Genomic DNA, 18177 nt, shown 5'->3' on the forward strand with positions numbered 1-18177 from the left:
GGGCAAAGGAGAGGAGCCACTGGGCCCTAAGACACCCCCCTGTTGTAGTCATGCTGAGCTGGCCTTATTGGGCCCCTTTCTGGAGCTTGGGGGACTGGAAAGGGTGGGCAGGTGGATCGTTGTCTCTGCTTGCCTCCCGCTGCCCTGCCTCCCCCAGATGTGGAAAGAATGTCCTCCAGGTAAACTACAGCAGCAGTATTTGCTTATTACACTTGAGGACGGCTGCACACAGAAAACTGTGTGTTTGCTGTCTATGTTTGCTTGCCGAAAGATAAAAAAGCACATGCAACAAAGGCAAGAGAAGAATATGACACAACATGCAGAGTAACCACACTTTGGTCTATAGGGTCAAAGATACTTTCCAACGTTGTCATCCTTGTGAAGATGATTTGCAATACTACACACAGAAGTGAGGCCAGATGCTCAGCCACTGGACTTCTGGACCTTTGGCACAGTTTCATGGTTGAAAACCTCAAATGAAAAATAAGCACACAACTTCCATACTGTTCAGAGAAGGGTGACTTGGCAAATCGGAAATGTTTGAGACTGATGAGGTGCTTGTGTCCCAATGTCCCATGTGCCAATGCTGAGCAGAGGTCTTCGTGTGATGATCTGGCCAGATCTGGGTCATGGAAACTGGGATTTCTAGTCAGGAAACTCACAGGGAGGCCTCAGGTTTACTTACCGCATTTTGCAAGGGTAACACGGGATGCTCTTTATGCTGTCTTGAACTCCCTTAAGGAACAGCATGATAGATAAGATAAATACTAGCATTGCTTTTTGAGAAAAGCTCCCCTCTGGAAAAAAATAAAGCACAGGATTTTGGAGAGGATGAACAAACAAAAAGTCTTTAAGGAAGAGCAGCCCTAATCAACAGCAGGTGACATAATTTGCAGACCATAAAAGATATTGACATCGCACATTTATTTTGACAGCTTGAAGACTGGCTAGGTATGGTGACACTTTTTAAAATCTTGTGCTTCGAACTCCCCACTTGTTTTTTGTTTTGATTTTTAAATCAGTGCAAACAGCAGTGCTGTGGTGGGGGAAGAAAAGTGCTTACTCCTCTGGCGGGCCTGAACTGGATCAGGGCCCCATACTGCTGTTTTAAGAACTTGCTTGTACAGTATTGTTTTTCTAGATAACACTAAAATATAGACAGAGAACAATATTTGTGGTCACCATACAGTGTGACTATAAGCCCAATGGCCAGTCATATGGATATTCAATCCCTACCTCTATTCTGCAACTTGATGTGTCCTTTGCCAGTTGCCCATTTGGTTGCTTAGGTTTTTTTTTTTTGGGGGGGGGGGTTACAACATATGAAATAAAGCAATGTCATATTATTAAAGAGCATATTTATGTGTCTCTAATGTTATGTCCTTAGTTACTTTGTCTTTTTTCTAAAAAATGGATATAGATTCCATATCTGAAAATACCAATGGTCAGTTGTGGACTTGGCATATTATTTGTAGAACCTATGATGTGCTGTCACTCCTCAAAACATTAGTGATTCTTTGCGCAGAGAATTTTATTTGACAAACAAGAGAGAACAACAGTCACACCTGTCCTTGTCCTGGTTTCTTTTTGGTTAGTAGTAGTATTCAAGTTAGGGACGCGGGTGGCGCTGTGGGTTAAACCACAGAGTCTAGGACTTGCCGATCAGGTTGGCGGTTCGAATCCCCACGACGGGGTGAGCTCTTGTTGCTCGGTCCCTGCTCCTGCCAACCTAGCAGTTCGAAAGCACCACAAAGTGCAAGTAGATAAATAGGTACTGCTCTGGTGGGAAGGTAAATGGAGTTTCCGTGCGCTGCTCTGGTTTCGCCAGAAGCTGCTTATTCATGCTGGCCACATGACCCGGAAGCTGTATGCTGGCTCCCTCGGCCAATAAAGCGAGATGAGTGGCACAACCCCAGTCAGCCACGACTGGACCTAATGGTCAGGGGTCCCTTTACCTTTTAGTCTTCAAGTTCTGTTTGGCTAGGCACCTCTATCACATGTGGAAGAATATACCTCTCTGCACAGCCACTCAGACTTTGGAGGCTTACTGAGCTGCACACCATTCTCAAGACCTATGGAGACAAGTACCATGTCTGTACTATTTTAAAGGAATTTCCCGATTCTTACCACACCAACGTAAGTGTCATGGGCTGGCTGCGTCAGGATAATGCAGACAGGAGTGTGGGGGGCCTCTGCTGGGATTGGGACAGGCTGATAGTGAAGATCGGGTTGGGGGGATCCCCCTAACCTGCTTTCTTGTCTCATCCATCTCCATGATGAGAGATGTGAGCCCTACCACCTCCTCCGCAGCTGTGCCACACTGCCCACCCTGATGCTGTCAAGACACTAGGACAGCCACCCCCAACCTGCGGCCATCCAGATGTTTTGGCCTACAACTCCCATGATCCCTAGCTAACAGGACCAGTGGTCAGGGATGATGGGAAATGTAGGGGCGAAGGTTGGAGATGCCTGCACTAGGAGCAGCTTAGCCAACAACAACACGGTTTCCTCAGTCTTTAATATAGGATAACTTGGTTATACAATGCCAACCTGTTTTTCAATCTGAAATCGACTCTGACCTCTACAAGCAAATTTAAGCAATGTTGTTGCCCAGAAAGCCCCCCTTCCAAACTTACGTGTCTGTGACTGGGGCAGGGGTCTTCATCACATTCTCCACCTTTATTCTCTTAAAAGCCACACACTTTAAAAATAATAATCATGTGTCAACCTTTATTTGCCAATAAAATATTGCAACTTTTATTCAAAACAAAATGCAAATTGGCAAAAATCTTTGTGGAACGACAGGCAGAGGCACCTCCTCCAAAGGCCCCTATTTACATCAAGTTAACACTGTTTGCAGTTCACAGTCAGGCAATAGTGAAAATTTAAATTAGAAAAAAAAAACCCAAATATATTACAACAATAAAAAAAACAAAAACAACAATTAACAACACTAGTAGTGTGGGTTTGCGTGTGATCAGCATATTTTCAATTTCATCCATTTCTCTCCTCAGTGACTTCAACTATTAATCCAACTAACAGAGTGCTCGAGTTGAGTAGAATCCTTAAACGTCTTTCCCCGCAACCCTTCCCTCCCACCCTGGAAGCCTGACTCTTGCACAAGACACACACACGGGTCCGTTTTCCTTAGGCAACTGCAGAGAAATTAGGCATTCCTTCTGGAATATGGAAAAGGCCACCGTTTCATCCCACGAGTATTACTTAAAAAGGAGCTGTGCAGAGTCCGTTGCGTACAGAACTGAATTGTGAATGGGTGGCAGAAAGTGGTCGTTTCTGAGAATGCTCGATGCTTAAGTCGCCGTGGACATTTCTGAAGCCCAGCTTTCAAAAACCATCGCTGTGCCTTGTAGAAAGAGGCGGCTGCTAGCTGCTCTGGGCCTCTGTGCTCCCAGGTGGAGCCATAAGGGGTCTATTTGGTCAGTCCGACTACTCCTAAGGGCCGCTTTATACTACAGTGGTACCTCGAGTTACAAACGCTTCAGGTTACAAGCTCCGCTAACATGGAAGAGTTACCTCGAGTTGAGAACTTTGCCCCAGGATGAAAACGGAAATCGTGTGCCGGCGGCACAGCGGCAGCAAGAGGCCCCATCAGCGAAAGCACCTCTAAGTTAAGAACAACTTCAGGTTAAGAATGGACCTCCGGAATGAATTAAGTCCGTAACTAGCGGTACCACTGTACTCTGCAAAACCAAGTGGGAAAAGGATCTCCAGGACTGTACCACTGGGATCACGGGGAAGGGGAGCGCCGCACACTCTTCCATATAAAAGGAAAAGGAAAATGGCACAGCATGAACTCATTTCTCCAAAATACTAGTTTTGTCTGTTTAGAAAGTTATTAATCTGTGACTCCCCACATGAATCCCGAAGTGGTACAGAATTGGAGCAGAATTACCATTAGAGTCTATTATTTGTGTGAAACGGTCCACATTACTGCAGCAGCAACTTGCTTTTTCACACCGGGTGAAGGGGCTAAGGGTATATAATTAAGGCCTTTTTTGTTTTTGGCAAACACACAGTGAGAACTGTGAGAAGGGGAGCAAGGATTTCACCACCACTGATGCCACTGGTTCAGCCAACCTTGGAGACTGCGCAAACCCTGGCCTGCTTACCAGGAAATCGCCTGTTTGGAATGCTTTGCAAGCTTAGTGCTTGACAACCTACTACAGACAGGAGGTTTTAGAAATCTCTGAACTCAACACTTATGAAACAGTCCACAGGAAGAGCGCATATGTCATAACATGCCGGTGCGCATGGAAGCCTTCTTAGAGAACATGTACAGTATCTACAATCTTGCTATAAAACCAGCAACATCAGGCAAAGTACTCCTGCAAGCTCCAGTCCTTAGTTGGCAAGGAGGAATATGGTCCTCCCTATTCTACAAGTCCACAGGCTCAAGAATCTTCCCTGCTTGGCTGGGCCCCCCGTGCACTGTGTTTAAGATGCCTGCTTAGACACCAGCCATGGGTTGGTTTGTTTTCATGTTACAATCTTGCATTGTGTTTTGTGGGTACAGGGAGTTTGATTTATGGACCAAAGCTCAGTGCCACAATTATTTTTTTATAAAAAAAAAAGGCAAGTGGGTACAGTAGCCTCCCTCTCCAATTACTGTCATCAAAAGTGCAGCAAAGTCTATTTTCAACTGGATACAAATTGTGCAAGAAACGACTTGAATTTGGATACCAATTCACTCCTTACAATTCCAAGGGAAACTGGCCACTAGGATCATTGTAAGAAGTTATAATTAAAAACAAAACAAAACAGTAATCTGTGAATGCTGCAATTAGCATCACTGCTCTACATTTGCAAACTCTGAAGTCAATAAGGAAGCAGTCCATGTATACAAGACACCCACATGTTGTAGTGTTACAGTGACCAGGAGCAGTTTTCTCAAAAGAGGGATCCCAGAAATGCTATGCTGTGATTTTCTCTTCCCCCGAGGGCAGAAGGAGCAAAGAACAGGTCACTATTTCCTTTCTCCAACAAGGGCCTCATACTTCTTCATGTGCTTTTAGCAGGGTCATTCATGCTGCAAGCACCATCTCTCCTTCCCAACTGTCCTCACAGTTTTGAGTCGTTAAATTATGATGCACCCAACTACCCAAACCACAACTGGAAGATAACCAAGAACCAACCCAAGCAAAGTTCAAAGAGGTGGGGAGAGAAGACGCAACTAGTTTTTGAAAAAGGCTTGAGGGGAAAAAAAATGTATGGAGGTTAATGTTTAACCCAAATCTTTTTCTACATCGAATTGCTCTGATGTGGATTATTTAGAGGGATTCAACACCACTGGTCAGCCCCCACCTGCACCCACCAAAAAAGTTTGTGGCTGGGAGGAAAATAACTGTAGCAGCTAACCCCAGGGCCATTTTCAGGACAAGTTTAGTTCTGGAAAGCTGAAGCAGCAATCGGACGGGTGTGTGGCGTTTTCACTCAAAATGGACAGGAGCCACTCTTGAGTTCTCCAAGAACTCTTGTCCCCCCAAGTCCTGCAGCAGCAACAAAACTGACAGGGGAGGAAAGAAAACAATCAGAATGAAGAATCAGGCATCAAGGATGATTTTAAAACAAGCCAACCCCCAAATAAAGTTAAGACAAGGTTGGCGTCCCTGTGCTATTGTCTGCACATGAACTATGGGCGACATCCAACTGCAGCCATCTACAAGTTCATTTGTGAGATCTGCTGATCAGTGTACTTTTGAATCTCTCCTGTTCTTACTGGTAACCTGATGCCTATTTAACTGGTTTATAACCACCACCACCACCCCCCCTGATTTTATATAATATCATAGAACGTAATTGTATGTAGTTTGTGTACTGCACACTCTGTGATCTACTTAGATGAATGGCAGGCTAAAAGCATGCCCAATAAATCATAATAAATTCTGGAAGCTTGTACTGTAGTTGAAACATAGTCCATTTCCCTATGTTTCAGCTATGGCTTTCCCAAGAGCACAACTTCTAGGTAGAGTGAGAAGTTCAAAATGGTGCAGTGCTAGAAAGGATTCTGGCCTCCTCTTGCTTTGCTGTAGAACAGCCTCCCTCAGCCTCCAGATGTTTTGTGCTGCAACTCGGATCATCCTCAACATGCATCAATCTGGCTGGGGGAAACAGCCAGATAACCTCTCAAGAAAGCTTAAAGATGGCCATTTCTAACCTTATGCTAAAGATTCCCTGTTGCTGTATTGCTGCTTGAGGGGTTAGTAGTGCAATCCAAAATGTATTTCTTTCCAAGTTTCCCCACTTCAGAAGGTACCTGAGATAGGGAACATACCAACAGTGTGCCTTTAACATATATTTACACAGGACCAAGATGCTGAGATGATGGCTGCATTCTCTACTCAAGAGTTCGGCCTGGGCCTGCAGACAACCCTGCCAACAAGAACTGGGGGGAGTTGCAACACTGCTCCTACTTACTGTTATCCAACGTAACACATACTGACTGTGGGTTTGTTTGGAGCAGAACATTTTGGGTCCACCCCCTTCAAAAATTGTCTATGCAAGGTTAAACAACACCCGGAATAAAACTTTGCTAGGTTGCCCCTGCTTCAACACACAGAGGTATCTGAAAACCAGGCTATGCATTACTCGTCAACTAAACAATTGTCACATTTAAGCCAAGCCCTGGCTGCTAAGAATCCTGAAGCTCCTCAACCCAGACAGGCTAGGTAGTGTTTTCTCCAAGAAATTCAATGGAGATTGATTTTGAGAGCTGAGGGTGTCTAGGTTGGAGGAGCCCTTCAGGGCTCTCTTCTACAAAACGCTGCACCACTAGGGATGGATACACAGGCTTGCAAAGTCCAGTGGCTTAGAATGAAAAGGTTTCACCACTGCTCAACATTCTGGCTTCCCCATGTCCCTGGTTCTGATGCAGCACAGGGGGGTCATTATGGCAGGATGGAAGCAGGTGATACGAGTAGTCACCACGGACAGCAGCAATGAATGGAACGGAGCTTGGAGCAGGTGGTGGGTACTGACAGCTGTGCCTATGCCAAAGGGAAAAAAGGACGCCGGACCTCTGAGGAATGCTACAAAAAGGCGACCAGAGCAGGCATTAACAGTAGGCCCCCGGGCACTGGATCGCCGGCTAGTTTTGGCAAAATAGAGACAAACTGGAATGGGTTCAGAGGATGGCAGTGAAGATGGCTGGGGTCTGGAAAAGATGTCCTATGAGGAAAGGTTAAGGAAACAGGGTGTGTTTAGCCTGACAAAGAGAAGGCTATGGTGGAATATTGTATTACTCTGCAAATACCTAAAGGCTATGCTATTTTCCTAGAAAAAGAGGTGCCAGCGCTCACCATGAACTTCTCCTTTGTTCTCTTAAGAGTGGCAATGGGGCCCACTTGAGAGGAGCCGGTGAGCTCCAGCTGGGGGGAAAAAGAGCCCTGCCTAAAGGGCTGTCACACAGAAGAGGACAAAGACTTGGTGTCTGTTGCCCAAGAGGGCAAGGCTTAGTTACAGAAGGGGAGACTTATGTTGAACGTCAGAAGAAGCTCCTTTCATAGGACAGGCTGACAATAGTTACCTAGGGGGATGGTAGACTCTCAGGCTCTGGAGGTTTCTAAGCAGAGGCTGGACAGTCATGACATTGGCATGCTCTTGCCCTGGGCTTCCTGCATTGAGTAGGGTTGGACCAGGTGGTATGCAAGGCTCCCTCCAAATCTTATGATGCAATGAACCACTGGTCTCCTTTCTCCTTTGGTCACTCATCTCTGCTTAGGGCTAGCTTCTTCTTCCCAACTGTCGGGTGGGGAGGGGAGAGACCAGCAGAGAATCAAGGAGGAGAAGCCTGCCTAGAGTCTTCGGCTTTCCTGTGTGATTGCCGAAGTCTTTCTCTGCTTGCACCTGCAGAATCCTTCAATATTCTCAGCAAATCAGAACCTGGTTTATTCACGGCAACTTTACATTTGATGAATGTAATGTCTGGCCAGGCTCTTCACCTCTATTTGCCCACTTTTGATTTATTCAGTCCAGACTATGAAGCAAACTGGTTCCCTTCACCTTTGCACTCATCAGAGCAGCAAGGGCCATTTGTCAGAGTTCATTGCCAATCTAGTTCTAGGCTAAACCATGGGAGAAGTTGCTTTTTATGCTGTGGTGGTGGTGGTTGAGTTAGTGCAGCCAATGGAGAAGGAGTCAAAATCAGAGTTTTGGAGAGAATGCCCCAACGGGCGGCAAGTTTGCACCCTTCCACCATCACTGGAGGTTCAATATAAAACAAACAGCATAGCAATACAATTCCATCTCTCAAGCTTGTAAAAGGAAAACTGCCGCATTTTTAAAAGATTAAGGTGCAAAACAAACCAGACCCTGATTTTTATTTTATTTTATTTAAGACCAATGCTGCTAACAAATGATGGGAAGATCCTGTGCTGAATTTTCTTGTGGGGCAGAAGGGGCATACAAGTCCCCAGCAAGAACTACATGCCTTCCCTCCTTTGCCAAATACCTTCTGGGGGCACAAGGAAGTGCTGGATTTTTGAGAGCCAGAATTCTTCCCATGCCTAAGAGATATACACCTTGCCAGGGCCATTCAACTTCTCTCAAAGCCTCAGTTCAGCAACGACAGAACTATAGCTGTGTGAGAGAAGCATTTCTATGTGTTATATCAGGCAACAGGTTTCATGTTCTTGTGTTTATAAGAGAAATGTCACAGGAATAGCAGCATACGGCAGACCTTCACCATACTACAACGGCTAAGTCCAGCAGGTGGATAACACCTGCGTTATCAAGACAATCTGGGAATTTTCTAGGAGAGGAAAGAACAGCTGAAGACAGAAACCAAGGCCTGGTTTACATTATGTGGCATCGACTGTCTGCATGATGGCATGGGCATTGCTCCAACCCAACAATACCAGTAGTGTCCAATCCATATGGATGTCCAATGCTTCCTGCTCAAAAAAAGGGATAGCCGGAAAAAGGCAATCACAAGCTTGTGATGCTATCTATAGGAAGGACAATGGCATGCAAACTCCTCCACCATCCTCACCCTGATCTCAACTGAACCCCCAAATTTGCTAAGATCTTTCACGCTTAAGAGTGTGATGAGGACCATTCTTACTTCAGGGCTCCTTCTTCCCCTCCTCCCAGACACTAAACTCAATTTTACCCTCTTGGCTCCCTCCGCCTCATTACGCTACACATTCAGGGCATTTCTAGGAAAACCAAACAGTATCTCATAATTCCGAATAGGGCAAAGGTCCTATTTTAAAATATGGATGGTAAAGTAATTACTCCAACTAGGTATTGTGAAAAGAGCCCATTTGTAATTCTAAGAGGAGACATTATGACCTCAAGTTTCTGGTTCTCTCAAAAAAGTAGCTGGATTAGGGTAAGCATTTTTTAATATATATAAAAAAAGGAATGTAGAGAGCAACAGCAGCATTCTGCAGTGTCTTTAATCCAGGGTGGCCCCTCAAGGTTTATCAAAGGAGAGGGGGGCCAATGTTGTATCAACATTTAAAAACAGACATGACAGCTTTTGGAGACATGCTGGCAAATTTGTGCTACAGCCCAAACTACTCAAGTGAGTGCCAGGTTAGATACCCATGCTACACTACCAGGGTGGTGACAGCCAGTTTGAGTGTGCGTGCAAGTGAGAATGAGTGAGTGAGTGAGAGTGAGAGATTGATTCAGTGGCAAGTCAGCTCAACCATCATGGAAGAAGCTGTGAAGGACTGGATGTGTGGATAGTAAAATATGTGAGAAGGACGACAAAAAAGGGGTGTGTTTCTTATATTGAATAGGGTTTTTCTTTTTGCAACTCTTACTACAGCAGCAAAATGCACTGTGGAAGTTAGGCCAGGTGAGCAGATGCGCCACTTCCAGCAGCTCCACAGACCTTCCCCCAAAATAAATCCTCTCCCTCTTGGGAAGATCAGTCCACTTCCGTTCCAATGGAGCCTCTGAACCTTTCTCTCACAATCCCAGAAGGTCGAAACATGCAGTAGTGCAGAAAAGGATCCCACCCCACCCCCTCTCCAATAATTCTGGTCATCTGAACAACGTTGTGGAGATCAGCAGGCTCTTCCCAAAATCAAGGCCCTGTTCTTGGTTCTCCTACCTTCTGGAAGGGGAATCGGAGAATAAGCTCCCCGTTTTCTGGCTAGGGCAAGTTCTTGACATTCTGCCCTCCTCACTCAGCTGCAAACCGTCTGACCCCCACCCCACCCCCCAAATGAAGCTTGGCTTCCCCCTCCCCATCTGCCCCATGTACTGAGATGAACCTGTAAACATGAGAGCTCAGTGATTTGAGGTACTTCACATAAAACTCACTCAAGTATCAGTCTTTCCTTTCCAAAGTATCAAGGTAGGGGGAAAACACCAGAAGGTAGTATCCTGACCCTTTCCCCTCCACTCGGTGTAGACTTCTTTCCTCCTAACTGGGCGATTATAAACAGTAGCTACCTCTGGACAACATCACTGATTTCTTGAACACAAGACAATAAGTTATTAAGTACAGGGTTTGTTCCGGGCACGCTAGCAGCTGCTGAGGACACCTGCAGCTCTTGCAGGCTGAGTTCCAGTTTGCTCACAGCTTCCCGGAAGGCAAACTTGTTGCGTGTTTGCGGGATGCAGTCCACGTAGCCTGAGCAGTAATCCAACAGCTGGTGCCCTGTGTCCACCAAGTGGCTGTTTGTGGTGGGCTCGGCAATGGCACTCGAGAGGAGGTCCGCGCACTCCAGCAGAGCCTCCTTGCTGATCTTGTCGGCGGAGATTCTCTCAGCTGTCTGTTTGGTCTTTCTCAGCGCTACTTTGGCTCCTGCTGTACCATTGGCCATTTTGGCAGGTGAGGTGGAAGACAATGACAGAGGCACTTGAGGTGGGGGCATTACAGGCCTTCCGGATTTTCCACCCGCAGGTGCCGCCGCCACCTTTTTGCTGCCCTCGCTGGCTTCCTGCCCAGGCTGTACCAACGCCCCGTTATTCAACTCCTCTGTCACATCTGAGCAAGTGGGTGGCTGGTTTAGGAGCCTCGTGACTGGCGGCGGAGGGGGAGCGCACTTTGGTTTTATCCGCCTGGGCCTGTCGCTGGAAGTCGTGCCCTCAGATAAGAGCTTGAAGCGATTCCCCTGAGAGTCTGTGCCAATCAGCTGCACGTCCGCTGGCGTATGCTTCAGAGTGGGTGAGATGAGAACGGGCACTTTGTGGTTGTGGGTGACAGGAAGGACTGCCGCAGCCTTGGGTGGAGAAGGCCAGCCTGACTTCTCCTCGCCTTCGAGGGACCCTTGCCGCGCCCCGCTGTTTTTCTCTTTGCTCTTCAGGCTCGCTGTGGCTGTTGGCCCCTGAGTGTCCTTTTCAGAAACAGCCGCATCCGCAGAAGGGGTCCTGAGGGGAACAGCCGTGGCACCTCTGGGCAGAAGCTTGGCTTTTGGTCTGTCTCTGGTCAGAGTGGGAACCTCTTCGCACCTTTTAGAGAGCAGGTCGCTGGACTTGCTAGTGTTCTCCTCGGGCTGAGAGGAGGTGGAGACTGTCCTTTCCAGCTGGACTTTGGACCTGTGGCAATTTCGGGGAAGGGTCATGGCCATCCTCTCCTGCTCAGGGAGACCCGAGGACATGGAAGATGTCGAGTTGGACCGGGGGAAAGGCTTTGACGCTTCCTCCCCACCGGTGGGCCTCCCGGCTCTTAAACCCAGGGTCTTTTTAATCAGCCGCGGCGTGAAGAATCCTGTGATGCCTGACCACCCGCTGCCGGTACTTGTGCCCCCACCGCTGCTCATGCTGCCTCCGCCACCGCCATCATCCCCATAGAAGTTCCGCTGCGTGAAGCCCCCAACATAGCACTTAGATGAGCAAAGGTTCCCATCCTGCTGCGAGGGGGTAAAAGAAAACCCATCGATGTGTTGCAGAGGACCAACGGCTGAAAGGTTACCCGTCAGCTCGTACTTCTTGTGAGGCTGGTTCTCCATCTCGCGGAAAGAGCTGCTGCGCTTTGGGGGCGTAGGGGCGTTTTTCTTCTTCATGAAAGAGCTAAAGAAGCCCCCCTTCCTGTCTCGGGTGAAGGTGGTCTCCCGGGTGTCCTCCAACAGGCCACTGGGCGACTTGTCTCTCTGTTTGCGAGGTAGTGCTGGGGATCCGCTGGTCTGCTGTGTGCTTCTGATAAAACCTAGAGAAAAGGATAGAGAGAAGACACTTTCCACCACGCTGCCAGGTATTTATGAACGTTGGGATTCTGACTACACAAAGTTATGCAATGTACTATATCACCCATGTGTGAGCTTATTGCAAATAGTTGCTTACTAGCTGCAACTAGACATGATTGGGCTTTCCTAGAATTTAAAAAAAACATATATATTAACAGCTGCAGCCCCCCTGAAATAAATCACAGTGCAAGAGGAGGATTTTTAGGCCTCACCCCCCCTGCTAAAGGTAAAGGTAAAGGTACCCCTGCCCTTACGGGCCAGTCTTGACAGACTCTAGGGTTGTGCGCTCATCTCACTCTAGAGGCCGGGGGCCAGCGCTGTCCGGAGACACTTCCGGGTCACGTGGCCAGCGTGACAAAGCTGCATCTGGTGAGCCAGCGCAGCACACGGAACGCCGTTTACCTTCCCGCTGGTAAGCGGTCCCTATTTATCTACTTGCACCCGGGGGTGCTTTTGAACTGCTAGGTTGGCAGGCGCTGGGACCGAGCGACGGGAGCGCACCCCGCCGCGGGGATTCGAACCGCCGACCTTTCGATCGGCAAGCCCTAGGCGCTGAGGCTTTTACCCACAGCGCCACCCATGTCCCACCCCCCATGCTACTTTCCCAATTAAAATCATGTCTGCAAGCTATTTGCCCTTCAGGAGAGAAAATCTTACAGTGTCTGTAAGACACCTGTAATATCTCCTTAGCAGTATGGGATCTGTATCAGTGGCCCATCTGCTGAATGAAGGGCAGCCATCAAACTGCACCTGAGACTGCAAGGATGTTTGTTTCTTCAGGTGTTTCCAGATTACAACTTCCATAATCTGACCATTAGGATGCTGGTTGAAGCTGATGAGAGTTCAACAGCATATGGAGTGTTAGAGATTCTCTACTTCTGACTTAAGAGCTTCAGTGAGACTAGGAAGATATTAGATTTGCTTTGTTCTCAGACAATCCAAGACATCTATGGAGCAGAATCAGTCCCTTTTTTCGCATAGTTCTTTCTTAGAATCCGTTTCTTAGGTCAGCACTTCCTAGCTGAGAAACATTCATTTCACCTCTTTTGTGGTAGGCTCTATAAAGAAGACAGCTTTACACATTTATGCTGCTAAAACCCTTACATTTAGTAATGAATTACTGCTATACCTACAAAGTGACTTATTCTTAGTTGCCCTCATTTGGAGAAAGTTTTCAAAACGGAGTGTTACAGCCTTTTCAGTTTTGTTATGTAGGAAAAGGAATAACTTCTTCCTGCATTACACGTTGCAAAGTTAGCTTGCAATGACCTGCATCCTATTTTGCCCGTGCTAATCCCACATATGTTTTCTGACAAATTTAAGGGACTGCAGCCATGGAGTGTCGACTGAACGTTTACCCATTTTGCTCACTCTGGTATGGATTATTTGGGGGGCGGAGACACAGCTATGAAGCTGGCTCAAACCAGCCACTCCTGTAGAAAGCTACAAATCTGTTTCCTTCTACCACAAAGGCAGAAGAAAGAACTGATTCTGAGAAGAAGAGCAAAGTGCCTCCAGCCCACGGCTAGGCCTTTCTTCGAGACACTGCCCTACAGGAGCCCAAGTCTGAATATTAGAAAAATCACTTATGAAGTCACAGCACTCCAAGCTTTTTGCTTACCAAGCATACCTGGCGCAGAGCTGGAAGCAGAATGCTCTGCAACCTCCTGAACTCCTTCGATGTTCTCTTTGTTTTCAGCCTGTTTTTTCAAGGTCCTGGTCTTGGAAGGAAGCATGGGCAAACGAGGCAAATATGGAACTATGGATGAAGAAGATGCTGTCCTTCCAAGCTCTTCTGCCACTTCTGTAAGAAACGTCAGGGGAAGAGTTGGAACAGAGAGCAGCAAAGGAAGAGGAAAGCAGACCTGGGTGCTAACGAGAGGCACTGGACAAGGGAAAAAGAAACATCACTGAGAGATTCTAGGAAGAGACTGAGTTCAAGTATAGAGAGGGGTCAGTTCTAACTAAGGGTCTCAAAATGCCACAACAGCAACATAGACTGTTGTGGGAAACAAGAGGTAAGCTTTCACCAAGACGCAAACAGTGCCTATTACTCAAGTTTTCTATCTTGCCTGGTACACAGAAATCAGAGGAGAGAATGAACAGAGGATGGAAGCAGAAGTGGAAAAAAGTGTGGACTACTCTGAGTCGTCCCGTGCAACGCAGGGAAGGTCAGAAGAGATATGAATATTCCCTCTGGCTTGATGCACATTCTGTCACAGAAAAGAAAACCTGCATCTTCCCAGAGATACGTGCAGAGGACTCAGAAGTGTGGGAAGAAGCAGTACAAGTAACCTCAAGCTTCCTTCCAGTGTTGCTTCTGGGTTTTCTACAAAACCACGGTCAGCTCACCCGGAGTGGTGGCCCAGGCCTGCTGGGACTCTTTTGCCCGAACTCAGGGCATGCTCTGCAGGGGAAAACTGAGGAGCTACTCAATGAATGGCAGTATTCAACTAAATTTTTGTGCTAGCACAAGGATCAGCACCAATGCAAGGGGATTCCCCCCTTCCCCTGGGTGTGCGCTGTGCACATGAGGCTTGGGGCTAGGGGGGTGGAGAGGTTTGCAGAAGCACAAAACGGAGGGGCAGTACCAGCGGAAACTGCATTTCCTCCTGCAGAGTTCTCTGCACATATCACGTACCGTATTTTTCGCTCTATAGGGCGCACTTTTTCCCCTTCAAAAATGAAGGGGAAATGTGTGTGCGTCCTATGGAGCGAAGACGCCATAGCCCCGCGACCCTCTCCCAGCTGGAGAGGTGACGCGCGGCTATGGAAGGAGCCTCTATAGCCGCACGTCACTTCTCCAGCCGGGAGAGCATGCGCGGGGCTAAAGCAGCCCCCCGCGGCCCTCTCCCGGCTGGAGAGGTGACGTGCGGCTATGGCAGGAGCCTCTCCACTGCGCCTTTCCGCTGCTCCCTGACCTGCTCTTTGGGGCTGGTGGTGGGCTTCCCCCCGCCAGCCCCAAAGAGCAGGTTGAAAGGAACCTGAAGCCTGGAGAGCAAGAGGGGTCGGTGTGCACCGACCCCTCTCGCTCTCCAGGCTTCCAAGGTAGCCACCTGAACGCACCTTAAACGGCACCTTGTTTTAGAGCGGGAAAACAAGAGGGGGAAAATTCTCCCTCTCTCTGCGCAGCGCCTCCTGCCGCTTCGCTGAAGGGGCGCTGGGCAGAGAGGGGGAGAATTTTTTTTCTTGTTCTCCCCCCTCTAAAACAAGGTGTGTCCTATTGTCCGGTGCGTCCTATGGTGCGAAAAATACGGTACCTCCATCCATGTGTAATAGCACTCTGAGCAGGTTCAATTACAGCTCCCTACTTATGACTCATCTTAAGCAAAACTAAATACAATGGGAGATCTTATCACATGTCACATCCATTTGGGATCTTAAAGTGGAGCTGTTCACAGCTTCTGGCTACATGTTTAAGCACATCTCTGCAAACATGAATTCTAGAATTTTAGATAGAAAAGCTAGGTTGAAGCCACCAGGAAATTAAATTTTTCAGAAAGTCATGATGCACAAGAAACAGAAAAGGGTTTATTTGTGGCACAACTCTTCCTTTCGCCGACTTCCAACCCCAAGATTTTTTTACTTTGGCCCAGCAGATTTAATCATAAACCGTGATTTTGTGTTAAAAGAATGAGTTGCTGTGTGTGTGCAAAGGATGAAGTTTTAAAATTTTCCATTTCTGGCTGTGAATAAATGGGCGGTCTCCACATTACAGGAAACTGGCTTATTTGAATCATAGTTCTATCAAACCAGGACTGTAACTTAATATTCTGGTTTATGAACTAAGTAGTTTAAATAAACCAGTGTTTCCCATATTCAGCTGTTAACAGGATAATGATTTGTTCACAAATGTGAGATGTTTTAAAGCTTCTCCTCTCACGCACACAGAGGTGTGATCCTGAGGCTTACAGCTGCTCATCCTCACAATGCCAAACCACAAATTAACAATCCATTTTCCAGTAAAAATCCAGAGGTCAATTTGAATAAACGCCCCCAAAAGTTATCAACTGCTAGAAAGGTGAGGGGAAACATCATGTGCTTTAGAAGTAAACATTTACAGAAAGTTGAAAGATAAGGAAAAAGGATTTTCACCTTCATTGATGCTAGAATCATGGAACATAGTTTCAAAGGCTTGATGAGTCTCAGCAAATGAAGGCCTGTCTAGGGGATTCCATTTCCAGCCTAAAGCATGATAGAAGCAGAAAAAAGCTCAATGTCTTGACAACATGGCAAGCAAAAACAGAAGGAAAAGCTTCTAAATTCCTCCTCCTGGCCATATCCCAAGGTTTACTATGTTGCAATAAATTATGGTTTAGCATGACATGCAAATGAAGCCATGTTCTATAATACAGGATTTTACAAACCTATGTTTGGGGACTTCTGCAAGCCCTAATCCATTATTGGTATTATGAAAACTGGATTGTACTTGCTAAAAAGTGACGAACCACCACCCTGAATTCAACATCTCTCAGCAATGGAAGAATATTTGATCAAAACAGGCGCCAACCTCCCTATTACTTGCTTCACTTAACATCTTAATCATATCAGCATCAAACAGCCTTTCCATTTGCTTCTGAAATGTTGTCTCCTGCTTGGTAAGCAATACCAGACATAGTACTGCACCCTACTGGACACAGTAAGATAAAGGGATCCCTGACTGTTAGGTCCAGTCACAGACGACTCTGGGGTTGCGGCGCTCATCTCGCTTTACTGGCCGAGGGAGCTGGCGTACAGCTTCCGGGTCATGTGGCCAGCATGACTAAGCTGCTTCTGGCGAGCCAGAGCAGCGCACAGAAATGCCGTTTACCTTCCTGCTGGAGCGGTACCTATTTATCTACTTGCACTTTGACGTGCTTTTCAAACTGCAGGAGCTGGGGCAGAGCAATGGTAGCTCACCCCATTGCGGGGATTCGAACCGTTGACCTTCCGATCAGCAAGCCCTAGGCTCAGTGGTTTAACCCACAGCACCACCCGCGTCCCTGGACACAGTACTGTACAGCTAAAAGGCAAGTTACTGGTGCCTCGGAATTTAGAGCAGTCGCCAGAGTCTTGGTATTCTGCAAGTTGAAAAATATACAGAGGTCTACATGCTTGGTTACAAAGAAATTTCATTTGTTGTTTGTGTTTAATTTTACGAAAGTTGAAAAGAATATTGAGGAATGCCTGGTGGGTTTTTTTTGGCAATTCCTCCCACCCTACTACAGTCCTTGCTGCTAAGGGGCTTCCAATTCTCCAGAGACGCTTTCTGGAGGGCTCAGGGAGTTGCAGTAAGGAGAAGGAGGGCTCTCCGATTCTATGGCCTTTTACGCAAGCAACTTTAGATCCAAACCCCATGGTTTTTGTCAGAATTGTTTTTTCCAAGAGTTTTCCCCTGTGTCACCATGAGGCAAATAAATGAATGGAAATCCCCTAGATTCTATTTCATACAACACTGATGCTGTTGCATTAAGTGACATGCGGTCTGCACAAACCCCTAAGCGGATGTTTGTGTCAATGGACCCGTCTTTTGCTTCTGTTGATTTTTTACATAAGATGTCAGCTGGTAACGATTCTCTTGTATTTTGGACAAGAGACTGGTTGCATGCCAACAGACTTACTCCCAGCTCTATATGCAACCTGTCTGTTATGGCAAGTCAGCACGACTGCCAATCCTCCTGCATGTTCTCACGATGTCTCAATCTACGTTTTGTTACTAAAAGTAAAGGTGAGAACGCAATACTCACATGCTCTCATGAGTTCGTAGACTTTGGGGGGGCAACCTTCAGGTTGTTCCATCCGGTAGCCTTTCTCCAGTAGATCATAAACCTGAGAGAGGTCAATGCCAGGGTAAGGTGACATTCCATAGGTGGCAATCTCCCACAACAAGACTCCAAAGGCTGCAAGTTAAACAAAGTCAATTTTAACCTGATATTCTTGTCATTTCATAGAATCACAGAATTGTAGAGTTGGAAGGGCTCCCAAGGGTCATCAGCCCCCTGCAATGCTGGAATCTCAGCTAAAGCATCCATGACAG

General features: G+C 47.0%; 1 protein-coding gene across 8 annotated transcripts in view; it reads right to left on the reverse strand.

Annotated features, from left to right (window-relative positions):
• Positions 1-1306: 1306 nt before the first annotated feature.
• Positions 1307-18177, reverse strand: part of ABL2 (ABL proto-oncogene 2, non-receptor tyrosine kinase) — a gene marked incomplete at its 5' end in the record, with an annotated part of 64001 nt that continues 47130 nt past the window's right edge. For 2 of the 8 annotated variants that reach the window (XM_083446269.1, XM_083446272.1), the window contains 4 exons: positions 2711-12124; positions 13792-13965; positions 16257-16346; positions 17888-18040. In XM_083446269.1, the coding sequence (XP_083302395.1) occupies positions 10422-12124; positions 13792-13965; positions 16257-16346; positions 17888-18040 (2120 nt within the window). In that variant the 3' untranslated portion in view covers positions 2711-10421. The other 6 variants (XM_083446268.1, XM_083446271.1, XM_083446266.1 and 3 more) reach the window with 4 other exon arrangements.

Source organism: Podarcis tiliguerta (genome assembly GCF_965153285.1).
Source record: "Podarcis tiliguerta genome assembly, chromosome: 6".
NCBI classification, from domain to species: domain Eukaryota; kingdom Metazoa; phylum Chordata; class Lepidosauria; order Squamata; family Lacertidae; genus Podarcis; species Podarcis tiliguerta.